This window comes from Talpa europaea (genome assembly GCF_964194135.1).
Source record: "Talpa europaea genome assembly, chromosome: 8".
Lineage (NCBI taxonomy): Eukaryota > Metazoa > Chordata > Mammalia > Eulipotyphla > Talpidae > Talpa > Talpa europaea.
Window position 1 is genome coordinate 113,410,838 of NC_140075.1, and position 21,747 is coordinate 113,432,584.

The 21,747-nt window shown below is 51.3% G+C and overlaps 1 protein-coding gene across 1 annotated transcript in view; it reads right to left on the reverse strand.

The window, feature by feature from the left end:
- DYNC1H1 (dynein cytoplasmic 1 heavy chain 1) overlaps nucleotides 1–10,175 on the reverse strand; it is a gene marked incomplete at its 5' end in the record, with an annotated part of 61,360 nt that extends 51,185 nt beyond the window's left edge. The window contains 4 exons of the mRNA XM_084239855.1: nucleotides 54–309; nucleotides 548–721; nucleotides 2,823–2,910; nucleotides 9,920–10,175. Of these exons, the coding sequence (XP_084095981.1) occupies nucleotides 54–309; nucleotides 548–721; nucleotides 2,823–2,910; nucleotides 9,920–10,175 (774 nt within the window). The remainder of the gene's footprint in view (nucleotides 1–53; nucleotides 310–547; nucleotides 722–2,822; nucleotides 2,911–9,919) is intronic.
- Nucleotides 10,176–21,747: the final 11,572 nt, after the last annotated feature.

The window sequence follows — 21,747 nt, forward strand, 5'->3', positions numbered from 1 at the left end:
GCGGAGTCTGGGGCAAGGTGTTCCCCACCAGGATGCCAAGGCCGCCCTCTTACTTTCTGAATTTCCCGGATCCAGCGGTTAACTCCAGACTGTAACTGATTGAGAAAAGTTGGGTCTTCAACCTTATCTCCAAAGTCTGTGACTTTTGGCTTTTCTCCACGCTCGTAACACTGCTTTGCCACGTTTGTAATAATTGGATGGATGGGCAGGCTGATCTCTGGGATTTCAATATTCTGCTGCAAGTGAAGGAGCCCCATTTCAAGTTCTGCGATCTTTTTCTCAACTGAAGGAGCCATTTTATCACCATCCCTAAAGAGATAAGGAAAACCTCAAATATTAGCGTACAAGTGGCCCCCAAAGAGGATCCATTATTTCAGGTTTATCAAATATTGTTAATATACATCTGATTAACACAAAAGATTTAAAGACTTGGTTTCTCAGCTTTACCCTTCTGAATCCTGAATTTTACATCATCTTCCGTCTTCCTCCTTGTGAACATTAAATGAAATATAACATTCAGATCAATGCAGGGAAAAATGGATTTTACCTGTCTGCCTTGCCAGACTCTCTGATATAGGACTTGAAAAAAGGAGCCACCGCATTGCTAATGAAAGAATGCAGGGTTTCATAAGGCGAGTCTTCACTGAGAGTGAGAACTCGGAGCTGAGAAGATACTGGTTTGTCTGCATCAATTACTGGAGTCCGCTTAATGAATGCCAAGCTAAAAGAAAGCAAAAGAAGAAATTAGAGGGCCTCCCTGGTGGCGCAGGGGTTAAAGACACAGTGCTATCAAGGTATTGGCAGTCAGTGCAACAGGCCACAGCAGACCTCCCGTCTCCCTGCTGCTCCCCTCAGCAGTGGATTTCAATGGCTCCACCTGCTGTGCTCCCCACTCTGTCTCTGGTGAATCCTCTCACCCCCGCATCTCTGGTCTATACCCCAGTTCTTGTATGCATAATAAATAAATCTTTAAAAAAAGAAGAAATTAGCGTCTCATTCCTAATCAATCTTAGTAACTGTAGCTTTTTCTGTGTTGCACATGAATATATAATGTTTGAATGTTTTAATTTAAAGATCATATTACTGAAGAGTTGCTTTCTATTAGTGAAATATATTTTGTACCTTTCTTTTACTCACTCGTGAGAGTTATGGGGCCCAGGTTACAGCCACAGCACGTGGCCCATGCAACAGGCTAGCTCATTTATCTCATACGCAGATTGAGCTCATAATTCTGGCCTCACGAAAGCTAACCTCCTCAGCAACCGTGAGTTACAGCTGTGAGGCACTCCAACCCTATACTCATCTGCGCAGCACTTATGGCACTCAGTCACAACCAGCTTGAATAAACACAAGTCACCTACAGGTTAAAGTGACAAGAGGGTACACCAGGCTCCCCACAGCCTGGCCTAACCAACTCCTCCAGTTTCATCACCCACCCTATACCCTCTCCCCACACGCAATCAGTAAGATGCATGCCCCTTTCTCTAAAGGTGCCATGAGCTTTTGTGTCTCTGCTTGAGAAGTTCCAGTGACCCTCAAGCCCAGCACCAGCACACTTCTTGCACAGGCACTTCCCTGATCTCAAGCAATCCTCCCAAGCTCCATGTTTCATAGTAGGTCACACCTTTAGAATTTTGCCAAGTATTATACTTAGTTGCCTATCTGCTGGTCTTCCTTCCCCCAAGGCCACAAGCTTCTTTGCCTGGTTTTACTTCTCTGCATACCTACTGCCATTTCTCACACAGAACAGGTGCAGAAAACTAGTGTTTGGATTTTCTAATTCCCAGGCGAGTACTTTATACACAATACTTCATATTTTCTAGAGAGTGATGGAGCTTACTGATGAACTACGCTGAGAAGGAACAGTCCCAACAGCAGTGCTGCCCAGAATGCACAGCTGAATCTAATCAAGGAAAAATACCAGACAAACCCAATCGAAGGATGTTGCCTAAGATTACTGGTCTGAACTTATCGAGCAACGCCATGACAGACACAGAAAGGCTGAAGTAGAGACAGGAAACCAGCAGTGACCGCTGGGTGCCGGTCACGTGTGATGACTATCAGTGACACTACTGAAATAATCAAGCACATCTACGCCTATAGCAACATACCCCACTGCTTCCTGCATCTGAAAATTATTCTGAGGCCATCAACAGGAATGTTCTTGTTCTAAAGAAAGATACTGAAGTATTTTGGGCAAAGGGGTGTGCTGTCATAACCAACACTCAAATGATTCAGGAAAAATATTATGTGAATGTAGCAAATGCTAATTGATACCTGGGAGTTCTATTTGCTATTCAGGCAACTCTTGTAAACGCAAACCTACTTATTATAAAGTGTAAGAAAGCCAATGCAGATTCAATGATAACATTTACAAGTATTTAAATTCAGATATGTCACAGGAGTGTAAACTGGCACAACTTTTCTGGAAGGTGGGGAAGTGGTAATATACATTAAAAGCTTTAATGCTGCACTGTCTCTGAACCAGTACCACTACCTTCCGGGATTTATCCTGAAAAGAATGCTAAGAAGGCTTCCCGTTATGAGAGTAGTAGAAATCCAGACCAACCTGCCAGCACCATCAGCCATGTCAAGTACACGGACTCAAATCCAACAAGGTTGCTGTGGTGTGGCAATAAACATACTTTACATTTTACATCGACTCAGAATCCTTTTAATTTGAACACATGAAATCAAAGATAACATACTGAATTTAAAGAGCAGACATCTTTTGAGTGTTTTCTTAATGTTTGGGCTGAAGGGCCGCGACTGCCAGTGGATCCCCACAGGGGAGTGGTGGGACTACGCACTTGCACACTCACCTGTTGGACTTCACTCCATAGTGAATGTCGATGTTGATGTTATAGGAAATGAATTCCTTCTCCTCTTCTCCTTCATCACCAACGTCCTCTACAAATCATAATAAATACTTGATCAAATTCACAGCGGTGCTGGGCCTCCCTGGTGGTGGCGTAGGCGGTTGAGCACCACACTGTGAAGCTGTCCACAGCCTCTGCAGTGCCAGTTCGATTCCTGTCAACCTCGGAGCTACCCACATGGTGAGCAGAACTCTCCTGTCTCACCCGCTGCTCCCCTCAGCAGTGTATTTCATCAGTCTGCCTGTTCTGCTTCCTGCTCTAACTGTGGTGAATCCTCTCATCCGCCCACACATCTGGCCTGTACCCCGGTTCTTGTATAAATAATTAAAAAAAAACAAATTCATGGCATTTTTAATAAACCAAGTGTAAGAGACTGGCCTCAGCCCACTCCAATCTGACACTGAAACTCCTGCCACGTGGCCCATCTAGTTTGTCCTCCGACCATTTCCCCTGACCTGTGATGAGGCACTTGTCTGCCACGTGGTCCTGGGCAAAGTCCTTAGCGTCTGTGTCTCATTTCCCGGTCTGCAAGTCAGAATGCACCGGCACAGCCAGGGCCCAGCCCAGAAGGTGCAGCGCAGTGCCCCGTAGCCAGTACTCCCCGCTCCATCCCAGGAGGAACCTCTGCTCCAAGCACAGAAGTCTTAGCATGAGATAGGCATTTTACTAAGAATTTGTCATTCATTCCTCTGGCCCTGAGGACAGCGCTAAGGGCTTGGCGCCACTAAGTCCCTACTTTCCCAGGTAAGGAAGGTGAGAAACAGCCCCCAGACAGGAGGTGGAAAAGGTTCAAGGGAGGATTCGGAAGCCTGTGATCCAAAGGTCGCGGCCTCCGTCTGCTCTCCCAGCACCAGCGGCCTGTAGGACGGCAGCAACCACCCCACTGAACCCTCGGAGGCGGGCCCTGTGGTGTCCATGCAGCAAGCCCCTGCGCAGTAGTCTTTGAAAGCTCGCTGGCGCGTAACAGCCAGGAAGCGCAGGGTGCAAACAAACCAAGTTTCCAAAGAGTTAAAAATCAAAATTGAAAATTTCAAACAAAAATGTTGCGAGAATGGGAAATAATGCAAATTTCTAGATCTAGTACTAACCCACTAGATGCCAAAACCTACTCAGATTGTCTTTGCAGTGTCACATCACATGGAATAGCTGCATTCGCAAAAATGACTGAGGGCTGCCCGAAAACACTAGGTGCAGCTGCTTCCCTTGAAGACAGCAGACTTACAGAGAGACCCTGGGAAATTCATTTTTCTTCCTCTGGGATATGTAAAATTCGTGATATGTAAAACAGGTAGGACACTGAATTAGGTCTATAAGGTTTCTTTAAATACCAGAAATTATGAAGTCTGCGAGTACAGGGTTAGATCAAAAGCTATTTGCCTCATTCGTTTTAATTAGTATTTTATATTTGATGAGACGAATACAAAATTCATTCTAGAAGTATAAAAGGTTGGTACTTCTATCAAGAATGTAACTTCCAAAACTGGCATAATTTTAGGGAGGCATTCATTCTAGAATGCCAGCTACTTTCTAGCTGTTTTTTAAAAAATAACTAAAACACAGAGATACAAATGAATCAACTGCTTTCTAACAGAAACAAGGATTTAGCACAAGCTAAGTCACACTGCCCAGAACCAAGCACACACAGCTGCGATCTGCCACTGCAAGCACATGGACAAGAGGCACAAGGAAATATTCCCAAACTAACACTGCTAGCAGGGCGGGGGCCTAGCAGGGCTCGTGTCTCAATTTTCTGAAGAGGCCATAATGCTGCTGACGATTTATATAAAGTATGTCATGAAAAAACACCCAAACACTACATAGGAAATAAAAGTACCATTCTAAAATCACCAAAGGAAATTACTGACATTAACAAAATGTGGTATGCTAACAGAATAATTTCTTCCACTCAGGTAGATTCAGTCATCTCTACAAATAAAATCACACAGAAAATACGGCAACCACAGCAGCATCCAGCCACGGTGCCTGCTCTTGCTAAGGCGGGCAGCCCAGGGACTGGCTGGGTTCCAGGCTGCGCCAGGGACACTGCAATGCAGCAGAGGCTGGGGCTGAGGAAGGCACACCCCATGACGGAACCCTCGACACGGAGGCAGGCGGGATGTGCCCTCTGCTGCTCTGCCAGATTCTAACTTCCTTGGAAGACTACGGAAGTCGTTATTATCAGTCACAGACTACATCTTGGATTGAAGTTTGAGCATCACCCCCGCCCCCTCCGCCCCCCCCCCACCCCGTTATGAAGTTAAGGAAGCCAAGACACTGCTTTACAAACTGCCATCAAATGAGTTAACCTTTTGGCCACTCTGTATATTGTTATAAACAACAAATATCTTCCAAATAACAATATTTTAACAGTCTACTTCTGCAGAAACATTTAAAAATTTTCAGAGGAATTTAATAATAGAGGCTAGGAATCCTGTCTAGTTAGAAGCCACATCCAACACAGTGAGTGTTTTATCAGGGGTTATCACTTTCAGTGAGGTGTGAATCAGTGTCCTGATGCTGCCAAAGCGCCTGGTCACAAGTGGCTGACAGTGTCCACTAAAGGCAGCACCCAGAGCAGGGCTCCGAGGCCTGGGAGCTCAGCTGCCGCAAGTCCCCCTGCACATGGCTGCAGCCTGTGGGCACTTCTGGGGTAGACGCTAGAGTTTAACAAATTTCCAGAGATGTTCAAAATGTCATCTAGCACTAATCTTTGTCTACTTCTGTTTAAGGACTTGGACGTAGTTCAGGCTCTGGGTGATCTCACTGCTGCACTGTGAATTAGAGCGTTATGCTTTGTTTAATGAAGTATTAAAATAACGGATGCACGTTCAGTTACCCCAAGACTCACCTCCTGGCCTCACTAGATGGAGTTTTCTCATTCGTCTGGTAAACTGGCAAATGGGAGCGGGAGGCCACCCTGCGCCTGCTCCATGGCCGCGCCCTCGCCCGCCCTCCAGAGGCTTGTCTAGCCACACTCCCAGCCGGGGCAGGTCACTGCGAGTCCAGCAAAGGCCGCAGGCCCTGTCCTTTAGCCCCCACACACCATTAAGTCGCTCATTACATGTTCCTGACTCTTAGCTTTCATCTTGGCCTTTCAAACCCCTACCACCCTAACACATCATCCTGGCAGAGCACTCTACTGCTGCCTCCGTCACCTCATGCAGTGCTTTATTTAGTTTTTCCCCTGCCATCCCCATGTCCATTCTCCAGCCTTCTGAGGGAGAACTGACTTCTCTGCCTTGGCCACTCCCTGCTCCAGTGCAAAGCTGAGACCTTGGGGACAAAGTCCCAGTTTTCTCTGCAACCTGAAGATTTCCAATTGCAACACTGTTAGGAACATGAAGACAGTCAGTCAATGCCACATTGTGCTACTTTAGGGGGAAAAAATGAATTAAAAAACTAAAGTTATTAATGCCAAGGAACTTAATACTGTTTAAGGTTGGTACAAATACAAAAGATTTAACTGATATGAAATGAAAACAAATACTCTTTTCCCAGATACCAAGGAGTTGAAGAGAGAAATTCGTTTTCAGATTTCAGGCTCTTCCTTAAAACATTTTTTTTTCCTGACTGACTGGGTCCTTCAGACTTCCTCACAGCAGAGGTGGCGAGACTAACTCTATCCTGCCCACTGCTCCCAGCCTGATACTCTATGATGCTGATGAACAGAATCTCCTCCCACCTTTACTTTTTAATTAATAAGCCTTGGCTGCTTTCCTCCCTGAGCAAAAGCCACACTTCTGCGCCAGGCTGGCTCCCGGGTGCGATGGGCTGTCCTGCCCAGAGCGCCACAACAGGACGTCAGAACCCAGGTTCAGGGACTCCTGGTCTTGTGTTCCAAGACCATCAAGATAGTGCCAGGTCACAAAACTCTTCCCATTCACTCATTAACCATTTTGTGAACCACTGGGGGGGGGGGGGGGCGCGCGCGCGGGGGGCCCTAAGCCAAAGACAGATGAATACATTTTAGCCATCAACCCTTTATGTTTCTTCATCCTCAGAAAAGAGTTTTAAATCCACAAAAACATTCCCCGTGACTCTCTCCAGTAAGCTGAGTCCCATGGCAAACCCCAGCTTTCTTTCCCATCCTGGTCTCGTGCTATCTCTATTGCCTACACCCCAAATCTCAGGAAAGGCTAGAAGGCGGGATTAAATGAAGCCATTGACTAAAGGCAGTGGTTGTCTTCAGTCTTGGAGACAAATGCCCAGGCTATGAGACCAGGGTGTGAAAAAAAACAAAAAGCATCCAATCCCAACTGGCCAGAGCGACCGAGAGGTCACTAGCTGGGGCTCAGAGTCAAGTCCCAGGACCTCCAGCCCCAACAGCAGCACAGGAGCACCCGGCCCATTCCCGCTTCCCACCAACCTCTCCAGGGGACTCAACAGCCCCAAACGCACTTTTGGTGCATAAAATGCAGTACCAAAAAAACCATCAGCAAAATGCCTGTGACCAGCATCTACTGGGCATGATTCCACAAGTACACCGTGAAGAAATTAATTCCCTTTAGGCCAAGGATTACAGAAAAGGGGCATTCTCTTTTTACAATGAGGAGCAATAATTTAACATTCCCCTTTCTGCCAACTCTTCAATTCTTCACCATCAAAATACACTGCTAAATTTGCAACCTTTATTTTATACTTTAAGGACTGTTATACTTTGACCAAAAAAAAAAAAAAAAAAGGGTCTGTATTAGCTGAGATAATCAAAAATTGATAAAAAGATTGACCTTCATGTTTAAAGAGAATTCTGAATTCAATTACAAGATTTTGGAAAATTCTTTCTATGAATATATTGTTCTGATTTTAGTATTTGTGCTGCTGAAACAAGCACAGAAAATTCTTTCTTAAAAAAAGAGGGGGAGAAAACTGAAGCACTTTCCCCTGTTCATTAGATAAATTATACAACTTCACTGTTGCCTGTGGTCCTTATTCAGCTTAAATAATTTAGATTTGTTTTCCATATTAACATGCAATTCTACCTTTTCACTTTAATTTACTAGATGATCATAACTGATTAAATATACAAATGTCGGCCTCCCTGGTGGCGCAAGGGGTTAAGTTTAGCCAACATAGGCAGCCACTGAGGCATGAGTTCGACACCCCCCCCAAGGAGTTGACCCACATGGCGCAGTAGACCTCTCCTGTTTCCCTGCTGCTCCCCTCAGCAATGAATTTCAGTGGATCTGCCTGTTCTGCTCCTCACTCTGTCTCTGATGAATCCTCTCACGCCCCCGCATCTCTGGCCTACACTCCAGCTCTTGGATGCATACATAAATCTTTAAAATAAATAAACAGGTCTCCCCGGTGGCGCAGCGGTTGAGCGCTGGGTTGCGAAGCTGCCCGCAGCCTCTGCCGCGCCGGTTCGATCCCCGGCTGCTCCCCGGCCACCGGAGGAGGGTCCCACATGGCGCGCAGACCTCTCCTGCCGCCCGCTGCTCCCCTCAGCAGTGTACTTCGGTCCTTCTGCCTGCTCTGCTCCCCGCTCTGGCTCTGGTGAATTCTCTCACCCTCCCGCGCTTCTGACTGTACCCAGTGCTTGTATAAATAAATAAATAAATCTTTAAAAAAAAAAAAATAAAATAAAATAAAATAAATAAACAAACATATGTCAAATTAACTCCTAATAATCACTCGGAAGCAAGCCCTCCTACCAAGTGACCTGGGCTGGGACTTACGCCCAATTCATGCTCATGCAGCAGGTGCTTACAAGTCAGTCTCCCCTTAGACTTCTGCACGAGGAATATATGACACGTTGAAGGATTCAGACACACACCAGTTTATAAATACAAGAATGAGGTAGGATTTCAGTTTTAGATTGTCTCATTCCTCAGACAACTTTCAAAAGTGCAAGTCATTATGGAGCCAGGATCCAGATGCCTGCACATTCACGTGCTGAGAAAATAATCTGACCACAAAGAAAAGGAGAGATGGTTTGTTCTAGAAAGCATGCTAATAATAATTAGCCCCGGTAATTTTAATGAAGTTCAAATTCTAAGATTTCTGAAAGATGAATACCAATGGGTGCTCTGGAAACAAAAACGAAACTTACCAAGCTTTTCCATAAAAAAATTAAAACCTAAGGTGGAAACCACCTATTTTCGGTGCCTAAACTGCACAATTAAAAAACGAACACGTACAGCCAAGGTCAGACCACTCAAGCACACAAACAAGGCAGACTGAGACACAGCTTGACCGCGGGCCCTTTCCACAAGACGGACCATCTCCCACCCCGCAGGACGCTCCAGAATCGCAGAGCCGGGAACCACTCCCCACACCTGCCCTCCAAGGGCTCCCTGACCGCGCCCCGGCCGCCTGCCTCACCGCTGCTCTGGGGACTAGAGCAGCCGGTCTGCTGCAGTCCAGGAGCCCGGTCCCCGCCCAGGAAAAGGACAAAGCCCTGGGCCGATGACCCACGCTGTAAGAACATGGGCACATGACAAACACAGGCCCTTTCATTGAAAATGACCGCAACGAGATGGCAAAAGGCCACCGAGCGGCGCCTGGACGGAGGCAGCCCGGGGCTTCCATCCAGCCTGCACTGTACCCCGCGGGTCACGACCACACCCTGCGAGCCGGCGAGCGAAAAGCACAGCGAGGGGCTTCCAGGGCCCGGAGTGAGAGAGAAGCGGCCTCGGCGGCAGGGGCCTCTCGGGCCCAGGAAGGAGGGTCTGCGGGGCCGAGCAGCCCGGCCACTCGCGGCCCTGCCAACAGCCCAGCAGGAGCCGGCGGCTGCGGCGAGGCCCCGGCAGCCCCGGGGGCGGCTGGGCCGTCGCGGCCACACCCAGCGGGCAGCTGTCACCCGCGCCCGGGCCGGGGCCTGCGGGGCCGGACGCGCGGGTCGGGGCGGGTCGGGGCGGGGCGGGGGTCCGGCCGTGACCTTGGCGCGGCCGCTCGGGGCCGGGCCCGCATCCCCCGGGCGCGGCCGCGCCCGACCCTGCCCGCGGCCGGCCGCGGCGAAGCGAAAGCGCGCGCTCATGTGACCGGCGCGGCCGCCGCCCGCCCGGCCATCTTGGGCGCGGACAAAGCGGCCCGCCGCGCACCTTTGAGCGTGGAGCGCTCCACCAGCACCGTGTGGACCTGCGGGTCCGACAGGAACTTGCGCATCTGCTCCAGCGCGCTCTTCTCCTCCAGCGCCGCCTCCAGCGCGGCGGGCGCGTCGCCGCCGTCCTCCAGCAGCAGCGGCACCAGCTTGCGCAGGTGCTTCTGCAGCACCGCCACGTCCGCCACGTTCTGCACGGCCGACACCTCCAGGCCGGCCGAGCCGTCCTCGCCGCCGCCGCCGCCGGGCTCCGACATGGCGCCGCGCTCGGGCCGCAGGCGACGCGAGGAGACCGCGAAGGCGCGAGAGCGGGCGGGCGAGAGGGGCGAGAGGGGCGAGAAGGGCGCGAGGGACGCGAGAGCCGAAGCCGGACCGTCCGCTGCCCACGGCCGACTGAGGCGAGCGGGCGCCGGCTCCGCCCTAAAGGCAGCGCCCCGCCGGCCCCGCCCGCCGCCGCACTGGCGCCCCCACGTCGCGCATGCGCGCAGGCCTCCCGCCGCCGCCGCCGCCGCCGCCGCGGCGCCCTCTGGGACTTGTAGTCCCAGCGCTGGGCGGCGCCCGCAGCCGCCGCACCGCCCACGCTGGAGATGAGAGCTTGACTTCAGGCGCGGGTGGGAGTGGGGATGGTCAGGGGCTGCGAACGTCTAGTTCACCGCTGGGGTCTCAGCGAACTGCATAAAGCCTGAGACACTCAGTAAACATCGAGTGAATGAATGATATTCGTGATAAAGGGGGAACTTTTTTAAGCACTTATCTGTGCCCACCGTTGTGCTAAGCACTGTACCTGTGCTCTCGCCCTGAATGAATGAATGAATGAATGATTGCCGTGCGGTGATGACGCATGTGCTGTGAGATATATACACAGGGAAATGAGGCCTGGGGGTGAGGAGACGAGGGACGTGTCCAGGCACCTGGGGGAAGCACTTGCTAGGCTGGTAAGAGGGAGGTGGGCAGGGACGTTCCCATCAGAGGAAATGGCCTCTGCAAGGGCAGAGGGGCCTGAGCGTGGTGGCCTCTGCCCTGACTGCAGGGCCTGCGAGAAGCAAAGTCAGGAGATGGCGCCGAAGGGAAGGGTAAGGCCACGCTGCTGTGGGTCCAGGCTGCTAATGGCAAAAGTCATTGCCCCCAAGGTCACTGGAGGACCAGGGGGGAGACCTACGTGAGACCACCCACCTAGAACAGTAGCAGCTAGGGCTGGCACTGTCCTTCTGTGGGCCTCGCTCCCTGGATGCCCAGCAAGGTGGGGCACCTTACCGCCAAGGCTCCCCCCAGCTCCCACCTGATGGGACCAACCCCCCCCCCCCCCCCCGGGAGGCAGCATAAGGACAGGCCCAGGCTGCCCCCCTTGTTGGTTTAGAAACGGCAGGTTTTTTTTTTTGTTTTTTTTTTTTAATAAAAAAACTTTGAAAATCACAACTTGCTTCTTAAACTGACTGGAGGAAGGGAAACCAAAGGTGTTATTTTTGTATCAAAGTGCACAGTCAGAGAGCCAAGTCCTGATTGGTGGATGGGATGATGGTATGATTTGATTCCCCCAAATCATCTCTGGAAAACTTTGAAACATACAATATGCTTATCTTAGCTCAGCCACCGGATGCCAGCCCCAAGGGCTTTGGGATGAGGAGACTAATCAGATGACTCTGTCTTTAAGGAACTAATGGAGGAGGCAATAGATCAATACCCCCCTCCTGCTCTCCAGCAGCCCACCTGTGTGTGACATGCCCAGACAGCTCTAACTCTTCTTCCTGGAAAAATATAAAGTAATGAGGTCGGGCTTGATCCTAACAGTAATGAATAATAACACCACCGAGAGTGACACCAAGAGCTTTTTTTTTTTTTTTTTTTTTTGTGGGACTCTCGCTGGCAGCGGGGGGACAAACCGGTGCTGCAGAGGCTGCTGGCAGCCTTACAGCTCAACTGCTGCACCACCGGGGAGGCCCATCAAGTGCCTTTTTAATACTGGATGCTGAGCTAAGGGATCCACCGAAGTCCTAGGGGCAGGAATAGATGGAAATGAAATGTACTAGGTGCAGTTTGGCGCACTCTGCATGGACCATACTTGCAGCAGCTTTGGGGGTGGGGAGGCTTCCTGCAGGCTGCACCGTGAGTCAGCACCGCCTGGAAATGCAGCCATGCAGGGATCCAAGCCACGCAGACATCCGCACCTGGCACCCAGCCAGGAGCACCAGAAAGCAGACTCATGATCTAGGCTTGAAATTTAAAAATGTCTGTTATTCCCGAGAGGGTAGACGGCAGAAGGACCTGAACAGCCAGTCTCCAAGGCCCTTGGCCCAAAGTACTCGCACATCTGTTCCCTGGTCATCTGTCCTGACGCTTGAAGGGCTTAACACGCGCAGCCGGATGGTGGCTGTGTGTGGTGTTCTCAGCTCTTACCTGGTGGGGCTGGCTACACTGCCCCAGGCTAAAAGCAAGGGGGCTTCTTGTGAGATGCCACTTTGGTCTCCTGCCACAGGACTCTGCTCCCCAAGCTGATCTAGGTACAGGTGAGGGCCCCCCAAACCTGGCCTCTCCCACCCTCGCTTGGCTTGGCTCTCAGCTCCCTCCTGTCCACAGGAGAATCTGCTTCCCACTGGTGTGTGTGGGTGGACGGAGAGGAACTGGTTGCAAGTTGAGGGGGGCTGATGGCTGCTAGGGCACTTGTCGTTTTGCAGAAAGTGCTGATGACTGTCCAAAGGGAGGAGGTGCTGTACATGCCCCACCCCTCCGCCCTGGATGGCTTCTGTGTCTGGAGCTGGGAGCCACGCATGAGGCCTCATCCCGTCCTCCCTCTTCTGCTCCCTTTCCTGACCCTGTCCTGGCCGAGTCACTCAGCAGAAGGCCCCTGGCCCCCTCCTTCAGGCTCTGCACCTGCGACCCCCTCTTCTCCCTCCAAATTCCACACAGAACTCTCCTACTCATCTGTGCCCCCATCCTTCATTGCACTGGCTCTTTCCTAGCGCCCGCAGGGCCTGTACCCGAGGGATGCTCAGTTAATGCCTGTGACTCCAAAGCCTCACCCGGGAACGGGGTGCTGAAGGGGCCAGCGGTGGCCTGTCACTGCACAGGCCACATCATGGGTTCAGATCGCGCTACGGCAGCCAGTGCAGGCCACTTCCGCCTGGGCTACCCGCCTCCACCCAATACCCCTCCCGGCGCTTTCAGACCAAGCTTCTCCCAAGTCCCACCTTGTTTGCTGTCTGGGTTCCTTGCTAAGTGGGCTCAGGGTGAGGTTGGGTCCAAATCCTGCTCCTGGAGGTTTTGAGACTGGCTGGGTGCGGGGGAGGGGGGATGTGCAGTGGGGAGGGGAGCGCACAGGGCCCAAGGGCACCTCAGGGACAGAGCAGGCTCTTGGCGCCGTCTAGGGGTGAGAGGCAGGCACACATGCACACACCCCACCACACACACCCGCAGGTGTGCACACTCAGGGGAAACCTCCTCCCTCTGCAGGGAGGACCCCTCCCCAGCCCACTGCCCCACCATCTCTTTGCTTCCACCAGACGCACCTTCCCAAGGTCACCGGGGTGCCTGTCCTGGGTCACAGAGCAAGCAGTGGCGGTGCCCGGAGGAACAGCCATTCCACCGCCCCCCCCCCAGAAAGGGGCAGAAGTCTGTCCTCAGAAGGACAGACAAGTCATGGCCTCTCTCCTGGGTACACCCTGGAGATACCTGGCTCTTCCTCTTGTCTAAGGACAGTGTCCCCAGCAAGGCTACCGCTCCCTGCCCATAAGGACATCACCTCTGAAATTCTCCCCATGCTCTCAAATTTTCCCTCGTGGACTGTCCCTGTCAGTGCCTCTCCAGCACTTCCCTGCCCTTTGTTGCAAAATTCCTTGAAAATCAGTGTGCACGGGGACTGCCCTGCATCCAGGCCTTGCACATACTGACCTCCACATTCCAGGGCGCGTGCTCCTGTCCAGGCCACTGAGGCCGCCACGTGGTCAAGTCCAGGGACCAGTTCTCCATCCTCGTCTTTTTTTTTTTAATTCAAGTACCATATTTTACATCCTTGTTAATTTTGACAGTATAGGATTCCCCTCTTTAGGCGCAGTCACCAGGGTCCTCCAGCAGTCCACAGGGTTCCCTTTGCATCCCTCACAAGCCCCAGTTCTTAGGTACATTTTCAAAGGTTCAATTTAAAGGTTGCCTTTGTCTGACTCTTCGGTTTCTCTGGAATCCTCATGCAACACCATCCTGTATTCATCTTTCTCCTCCTGGCTTATTTCACCAAGCATAATTCCTTCCAACTCCATGTTCCTGCAAATAGCATGAGTTCATCTTTTTTTGGTCGCTGAGTAATATTCCATTGTTGTGTAATACCACATCTTCCTGATCCATTCATCTGTTTGGGAGCACTTAGGTTGTTTCCACATCTTGGCTATTGAGTTGCAGTAAATACGGAGTCCAGGTTTCCCTTTGTTTTAGTGTTTTTGTACTTCTGGGGCAGACACCTATCCGAATCCTCATCTTGCTTGACCACTGGACAGCATTGTGACCGCAGGCACACCCTCCCTTTACCTGACTTTTGGTGGCCTCTCCTGGCCCTCCTCATAGCCTCACTCCTTCTCTGTCCCCTTTTGCTGGATCCTTCTCCTCTTCCCAACCCCTAAAGGTTGGAGTGGCTGCATGCGCAACCCTTGGAAGGCTTGGTGTCTGTCGATGCTTCCTCCCCAGGCTCCTCCCCTGCCCTTGACATTCCACCCATCTGGACCCAGGTAACACCCCAACTTTGAAGGCCCATGATGCCATGGTTGAGGGGCATGTTCTAGGACATGTCGACCAGGCCGAGTTGTTTGAAAGTGCTGCTCAATCTTCTTACAGATTTTCTAGCTACTTATTCTATCCCTTAGGGAGCGAGGGTTTGAGCTTTTGGGTTGTAATTGTGCTTTGTCTTCTTTTTCTTGTGCTTCAGACTGTATTTGCCTCATGTATCTGGACGATCTGTTACAGCAATGTTGTGTCTTTTTCACAGATGCCTTTGTAATTTGGAAATGTCCCTGATTTGCTCTGAAATTCATTTTGACTTAAGCATGATCCCTCCAGATTTCTATTGACCAGCGTTGGTGTGGTGTGTCTTTTCCCATCCTTTACTTTTAACCTATGCATACCTTTTCTTTTCCCCTCTCTCTTTCCTAATTACAGTGGGGTTTTTCTAGGCAGCATATAGTTGTCACCTGTTTTTAAAAAATCCTATCTTGGGCCTCCCCTGGTGGCGCAGCGGTTGAGCGCTGGGCTGTGAAGCTGCCCGCAGCCTCTGCAGCGCTGGTTTGATCCCCGGCCACCGGTGAGTGTCCCACATGGCGCACAGACCTCTCCTGCCGCGCCTGCTGCTCCCCCCCAGCAGTGTATTTCGTCACTCTGGCTGTTCTGTTCCCTGCTCTGGCTCTAGTGAATTCTCTCACCCTCCCATGCTTCTGACTATACCCAGTACTTGTATAAATAAATAATCTTAAAAAAAATCCTATCTTACCATCTCTGTCTTTTCTTTTCCTTTTTAAAGATTTATTTTTATTTATTTATACAAGCACTGGGTACAGTCAGAAGAACGGGAGGGTGAGAGAATTCACCAGAGTCAGAGCGGGGAGCAGAACAGGCAGAAGGACCGAAGCACACTGCTGAGGGGAGCAGCGGGCGGCAGGAGAGATCTGTGCGCCATGTGGGACCCTCCTCCGGTGGCCGGGGAGCAGCCGGGGATTGAACGGGCGCTGCGGAGGCTGCGGGCAGCTTCGCAACCTAGCGCTCAACCGCTGCGCCACTGGGGAGGCCCTCTCTGTCTTTTCTTTTGAGAGATGATTGAAGTGTCTGGGTTGAGTCACCATCCTGCAGGTTTTCTATTTATCTCTCCTGGCCTTTGTCCAGAATGGACTATTGGTTCTTTTCAAGCCCCTTCCTTCCCCAGAGCTCCCGGATCTGCCACCACCTCTGTTTGATTTAGTGTTAGAGGTTTTACCAAGAACAATCAGACAGCAACAAGAAATGAAAGGAATCCAGGGTGGGAAAGAAGTGAGACTATCATTCTTTGAAAATGATATGACTGTCTATAGAAACCTTAAAGATGCTGCCAAAAGCTACTAGAAACAATAAGTGAACATAGCAAAGTGGCAGTTTACCAAATCAACATACAAAAATCTGTTTGCATTTTTATTTATTTTTTAAAAGATTTATTTATTTTTATACAAGAGCTGGGGTACAGGCCAGAGGTGTAGGGGGGTGAGAGGATTCACCAGAGACAGAGTGGGGAGCAGAACAGGCAGACAACTGAAATACACTGCTGAGGGGAGCAGCGGGAGCGACAGGTGAGGTCTGCCAAGCCATGTGGGAATCTCCCTGGCCGGCCGGGAATCGAACCCATGCTGCAGAGGCTGCAGACAGTTTCACAGTGCTGTGCTCAATCCTGGGAGGCCCCTGTTTACCTTTTTATATGCAAATAATGAATGAGAAGAAATTAAAAAGACAATTCCATTCACAATCTCATTAAAAGACTCAAATATCCAGGAGTTCACCTCACCAAGGAGGTGAAGGGCATACAACAAAAACTAAGATATTCTTGAGGGTATTGATGTGACATTCCATGCTGCATGAGGGGGGAGAATCAACATAGACAAAATGACTATTCTATCAAAAGCAACATACATTTAACGCAATTCTCATTAAAATACCAATGATATTCTTCAAAGAAATTGGAAAAAAAATTAAAATGTATATGCAGCCATAAGTCCTTGAGTAGCTAAAGCAATCCTGAGAAGGAAGGGAAAAATTGGAGGCATTGTGTTACCTGGCTTTAAACTCTACTATAAAGGGCCTCCCCTGGTGGCGCAGGAGATTGAGTGCAGCGCTGTGAAGCTGTCCACAGCCTCTGCAGCGTCGGTTTGATCCCGGCCAGCCTGCGAGCATCCCACATGGCGTGGCCAATCTCTCCTGTCTCGCCCACTGCTCCCCTCAGCAGTGTATTTCGTCAGCCTGCCTGTTCTGTTCCCCACTCTATCTCTGGTGAATCCTCTCACCCTCTCGCACATCTGGCCTGTACCCCGGTTCTTGTATAAATAAATAAATCTTAAAAAAACTATACTATAAAGTAATAGTAATTAAAATAACACAGTAATGGAATAACAATGGACGCATGGATCGATGGGCTAGAATCAAATCTCAGAAATAGATTCATGTATGTGTCAACACAATTCATGATAAAGCAGCCACAATGGGGAAAGGAGGTCCATCTGTCTGCTCCAATTCCCTCCCATTGTATTCCTTGTTGCAGCAAGGCTAGGGGGAGCACAAAGATGCTTTCCTGGCTGTCCCCCTCTCAGAGATGTTGACAAGTCCAGTCACCTTTCAGCCATATGACTTGTCGACAAAACCACAAGTAAAGCCCAATCTATCTCCACAGCTGCAGCTGTGAAGATTTCATACTCATACCACTCTCTCACACACACACCGAAGGTTATAACCATACAATCCCTCCCTTTCTGGGAGTTCCAAGGTTCCCTACCCAAACCAAATGAGACCCTCGAGGTCTCCATGAGAGGTGATCAGCCTCTCCTCCTACCACTCAGGATAGGCCACATGGGCACCAGGGTTCCGGGACCTTACCTGATCTGATGTCAGCACCAAGTCCTGGCTTCACTCAGCCCTTTGGAAGTCAGGCCAGGAAGGTGCCGTGGGGGCTAGGCAGGAGCAACCAAGTTAGAGACTACAGAAAGTCCTCAGCCTAGCGGGCTTCCCCTTCCTTGGCTCTCCATACCCTCCCACACCACGTGTCCACCCAAGCTGACGGCTCAAAGGGCCAACGTGCTTGTTGTTCCCTGTCAATGCACCCAAATGTTGTAGAAATAAATTCTAGCCTTTTACCCAGGCAGAGGAAGAACAAGCGGTACTTCAGGAATGGTGAGGTCAGGAGAAGCTTTATTACTCATGCATGAGGGCCCAGACCTGGGTAGCCCCGTTAAGGTCTGAGCACTGGCTTAAAGACCAAGGGTTCCTTTTATACACAACTGTCTCCATGTTACATTGATAGCATCATTTCCCAGCAGGCACAACCATTTGTGGCAAAGGCCCCAGAGAAGGGGCGGGGGGCACAGCAAAGGGGGCAAGCTGCAGGCATTTGGGTATGGCCTTGGAGAGCTAGACCAGCTGGTTGGCCGCCCGACCTTGTAGATAAGAGTGCTCTGGCCCCGGCCCCCATGAATCTTGGAAGGATAAGAGCTGTAAGTGAGCTGACGTATTGATTATGCCTGCACTGGCGTGTTCACTGCACCTGGGCTGGAAGTTCTGCTGGAATCTTTATTATATTCATTTGCTCAATAATATATTTTCCCTTTAGGCGCAGCCGCCAAGCGGGCCATAGGCACTTCGCCCGGGGTTCCTGCGGCGCTGCTTCCGAGGACGCCGCCCCTCGCCGCCGCCCGGCCCGCTTCGGCCCCTCGGGTCGCGCCTCCGTCGAAGGCCCAGCGGCTTTCTCCTTGGCCCCGCGACCGCGCCCTGACAGCTTCCCGCCTGGCACCGGCGCTTCGGCCCCTCGCGGCCATTCCCCTGCGCCGCAGCGCCGCCACGCCCCCTCGCGAGGGCGGTCGCGAGAAACGGCCGCGGGGGGCGCCGCACAGACGGCAGCACAGAGCAGACGCGCCGCCCGGCACGCAGCGGACGCGCGACGGCAACCGAGCACGCCGGGAGCCGAGCTGACTGTAAAAGCCGCGGGCGCCGCATCACGTGCACAGACTGCCAAGTCACGTGCCCGAGACGGTCACGTGAGCACTCCCACCGACCTCCGCGGCTTGGACGGGTAGGCCTTGGGATTGGCTCGTTCCGGCCAGGGGGCGGAACTTTGTGCTGAGAAGGCAGATGATCAACCTCTCCCTCTCCAATCGCGGACATGCGCGTGAATCTCGTCCGCTCGCGAGACCCGGCGTCATGCGGGCACTCTAAGCCCCAGCATACCCCGCGCGGCAGGAGCGAGCTTGCGCGCTGCTAACGTCATCCTCCTGAGCCCAGCGCGGGAAGGCGGCGGTTCTCGCTCGGACTCTTGTGCTGGGCTTTCTGCTTGCTAGGGAGGGCACAGATTTCTTAACGCGGACCCCAGGGTTTCCCACCGCCGTCCCTCCCATGCCCGCGAGCTCATGTTCTCGTGATCTCCTCCGAAGTCTTCGGTTGCTTCCGAATGGCCGGGCTGGCATCGAGCATCCAAGCTCCATGTCCCTCTCCCAGCCTTTGGTGTCCATCTCCCAGCCCTACTGGGCACCCTGCAGGCGCGTCCTTGACTGGGTCTCTGGAGACCCCCGTTCCCCCATATGCACAGTAGGCGGTGTGCAGGTGCTTCTGTGGGGCTGAGCACAGGACTGACGGGGCCCTGCCTGGTCGGTCTCTGTGCGCGTTGTCTGCACTGTGCCGGGCACAGATGTTCACAGGAGCCTGTTAGACGTAAGGGAATGTCTCAGCCTAATTCCTCCCAGTTACTCCCTGAACACCTCTCAGCCTGACTTCCCACAAAATAGTTGCTGGTGCCTATCCTCTTCTTTCTGCTGGAGCATCCATTCGTTCTTCCATTAAAGTTTGATTGAGCCTATGAAATAGCGAGTGGAGGGGTGGAACACAGCGCGACACTGGAGAGTGATGAACAAGACAGGCCCAGGCAGTGGCTGCAGGGATGTAGAGGTGAGAGATGAGTTGTGAGCACCTTGGATAGGGAACCCGGGGAGCTGAACATGAAGGATAAGTAGCTGATAAGTTTGGGTGAGAAGGGACCAGCACGTTGAAAGGCTCATGGGTAAAATTCAGTTTGTCACAGGAGGTAGTAAAGAAGGTGGCAGGACCTGGGGTGTGAGCAGATCAGTCCAGTGTTTTTGCACTTGATCTTTAACAAAAGGTCAGTAGATGGTGGGCCGCGTGTTTTTGATGATCCCCCTGGCTACAGTCAGCTGGCCCCTCAGTAAGGGATACAAGGACAGGAGAGAGTTGGTTAGAAAATGGAACAGCTGAGCCAAGATGAGGTGGAAATCTGAACATGTGCAGGCATCTTTATGGGCCTCAGTTGGCTCATCTGTAAAGTGTTGGAGTTGGACTCATCTTTAAGGTTCTGCCCCCTCTGGTCCCAATTTAGCAATGCTGGAGGTAGGTGAGAATTGTAAATGATTATAGCAGGGATAGAAAAGAGGAAAGGGAGTGAGGTGTGGTGGTGGGGGAGAAAGTGAAACACAAAAGGGTCTCTGAGAAGAACATGGTTTCAAGGGGGAGGGCAGGATCTAGAGGCCAGCCCAGGTCAGTGCCATTCTTTGACTATACTCTCCTTTGTCCTATGGTGTGAACTTGGGCAGCTCACACCAGCCCTCTGGGTGTGAGTCTACTTCTAGTAGGAGATTACAGTAAAAACGTCAGGCTAAATTGTCTTTGGATTTTAGGGGTCACAACCAGGGTTCTGCAACTCGGGAAAAAATACATGTGGACTCATATCCTGATAAAATCATCTCTGGAGACTATACAAGTGGGTAACTGGGTAGGAGAAGGGCTGCGGATGTGGAAGAGACCACAGGATTAGAAGGGAAATTTTTAGAAATTTTTAGGTTTTTTGGGGTTGGGATTTGTGTTAACTATCCTGTGATAATGATTTTGCATGTACACATTTATCACATCTGGACGTTGTGCATCTCACGCAGTGTTTTATGTCATATTTCCAAAGTCTCAAACCACAGATGCGAGGTCAACCAGGCAAAGGAGATAAGGGGCTGAGATTTCTATGAGTTAGTTGATTTCTGGTGCTTTAGAGGGAAGGGCTGCCAGCAGCTGCTTATTTGACCATGTTCAGGATGTCAGCTCCTGTTCTTTTTGTATTTTATTTTTAAAGATTTACATAATTATGCATACAAGAACTGGGGTACAGGTCAGAGGCGTGGGGGGTGAGAGGATCCACCAGAGACAGAGTGGGGAACAGAACAGGCAGACTGACCGAAATACACTGCTGAGGGGAGCAGTGGGTGAGACAGGAGAGATCGGCCATGCCATGTGGGAGCAGCAGGCAAGACAGGAGAGGTCTGCTGTGCCATGCGGGTTGCTTCCTGGCCGGGGATCGAACCAGTGCTGCAGAGGCTGCAGACATCTTCATAGGTTGCTGCGTCTTGCGACACCAGGGAGGCCCCTTCTTTTTGTATTTTAAACAACATGGCAAGTCACAGAGATGTGTCAGTGGGGCACATGCCAGGGGGTTGATGAGGACTCGAGGCAGTGGGGACCTTAGCATGAGTGTGATCTAAGTTCTGATCTAGGGTCTGCCACCAAAGCACGGTGGGCTTCGTTTATTCCTCCATCTGGGGAGAGTGAAGAGGAAAACGCAAGGTGGCTGGACCCTGGCCTGTGGCTGGGTTCTGACTGTACCATGTACTAGCTGTACCAGCTTGGATGAACCAAGTGATCACTCAGAACCTCTGCGCGCACTTCTCAAGGCTGGGGATCCACAGCACCCTAATTGTGGTGAGCATTTGATGCTCTGCACGAAGGGCCAGCCAGCATGTAGCTGCTCAGGAAGTGCTACTTCCATTCTTTCTCTTCCAGTTTTGAAGAGCCCAGGGCTGTTCCGCTGGAGAAACGTAACTAATTCGTTGCCATCTGTTTTTGAGTTTAAATGTTTTAGAATGGGTAATGCTGGGAGAACATGTCAAGAAGCCCGGCCTGTTGAGCTCACAGCACTGCTCACAGGATCAGGTGAGACAGCTGAGCGGGGATGGGCATACCGCCTGCCACTGGCCCAGGGCTAGCGTGGGCTCTTCACCTCAAAGGGCCATCTCCTCTAGAACGTACGATTATCTTAGTGGATTTCAGGCTTTGTGGTAGTGGAACCCCTTTTCC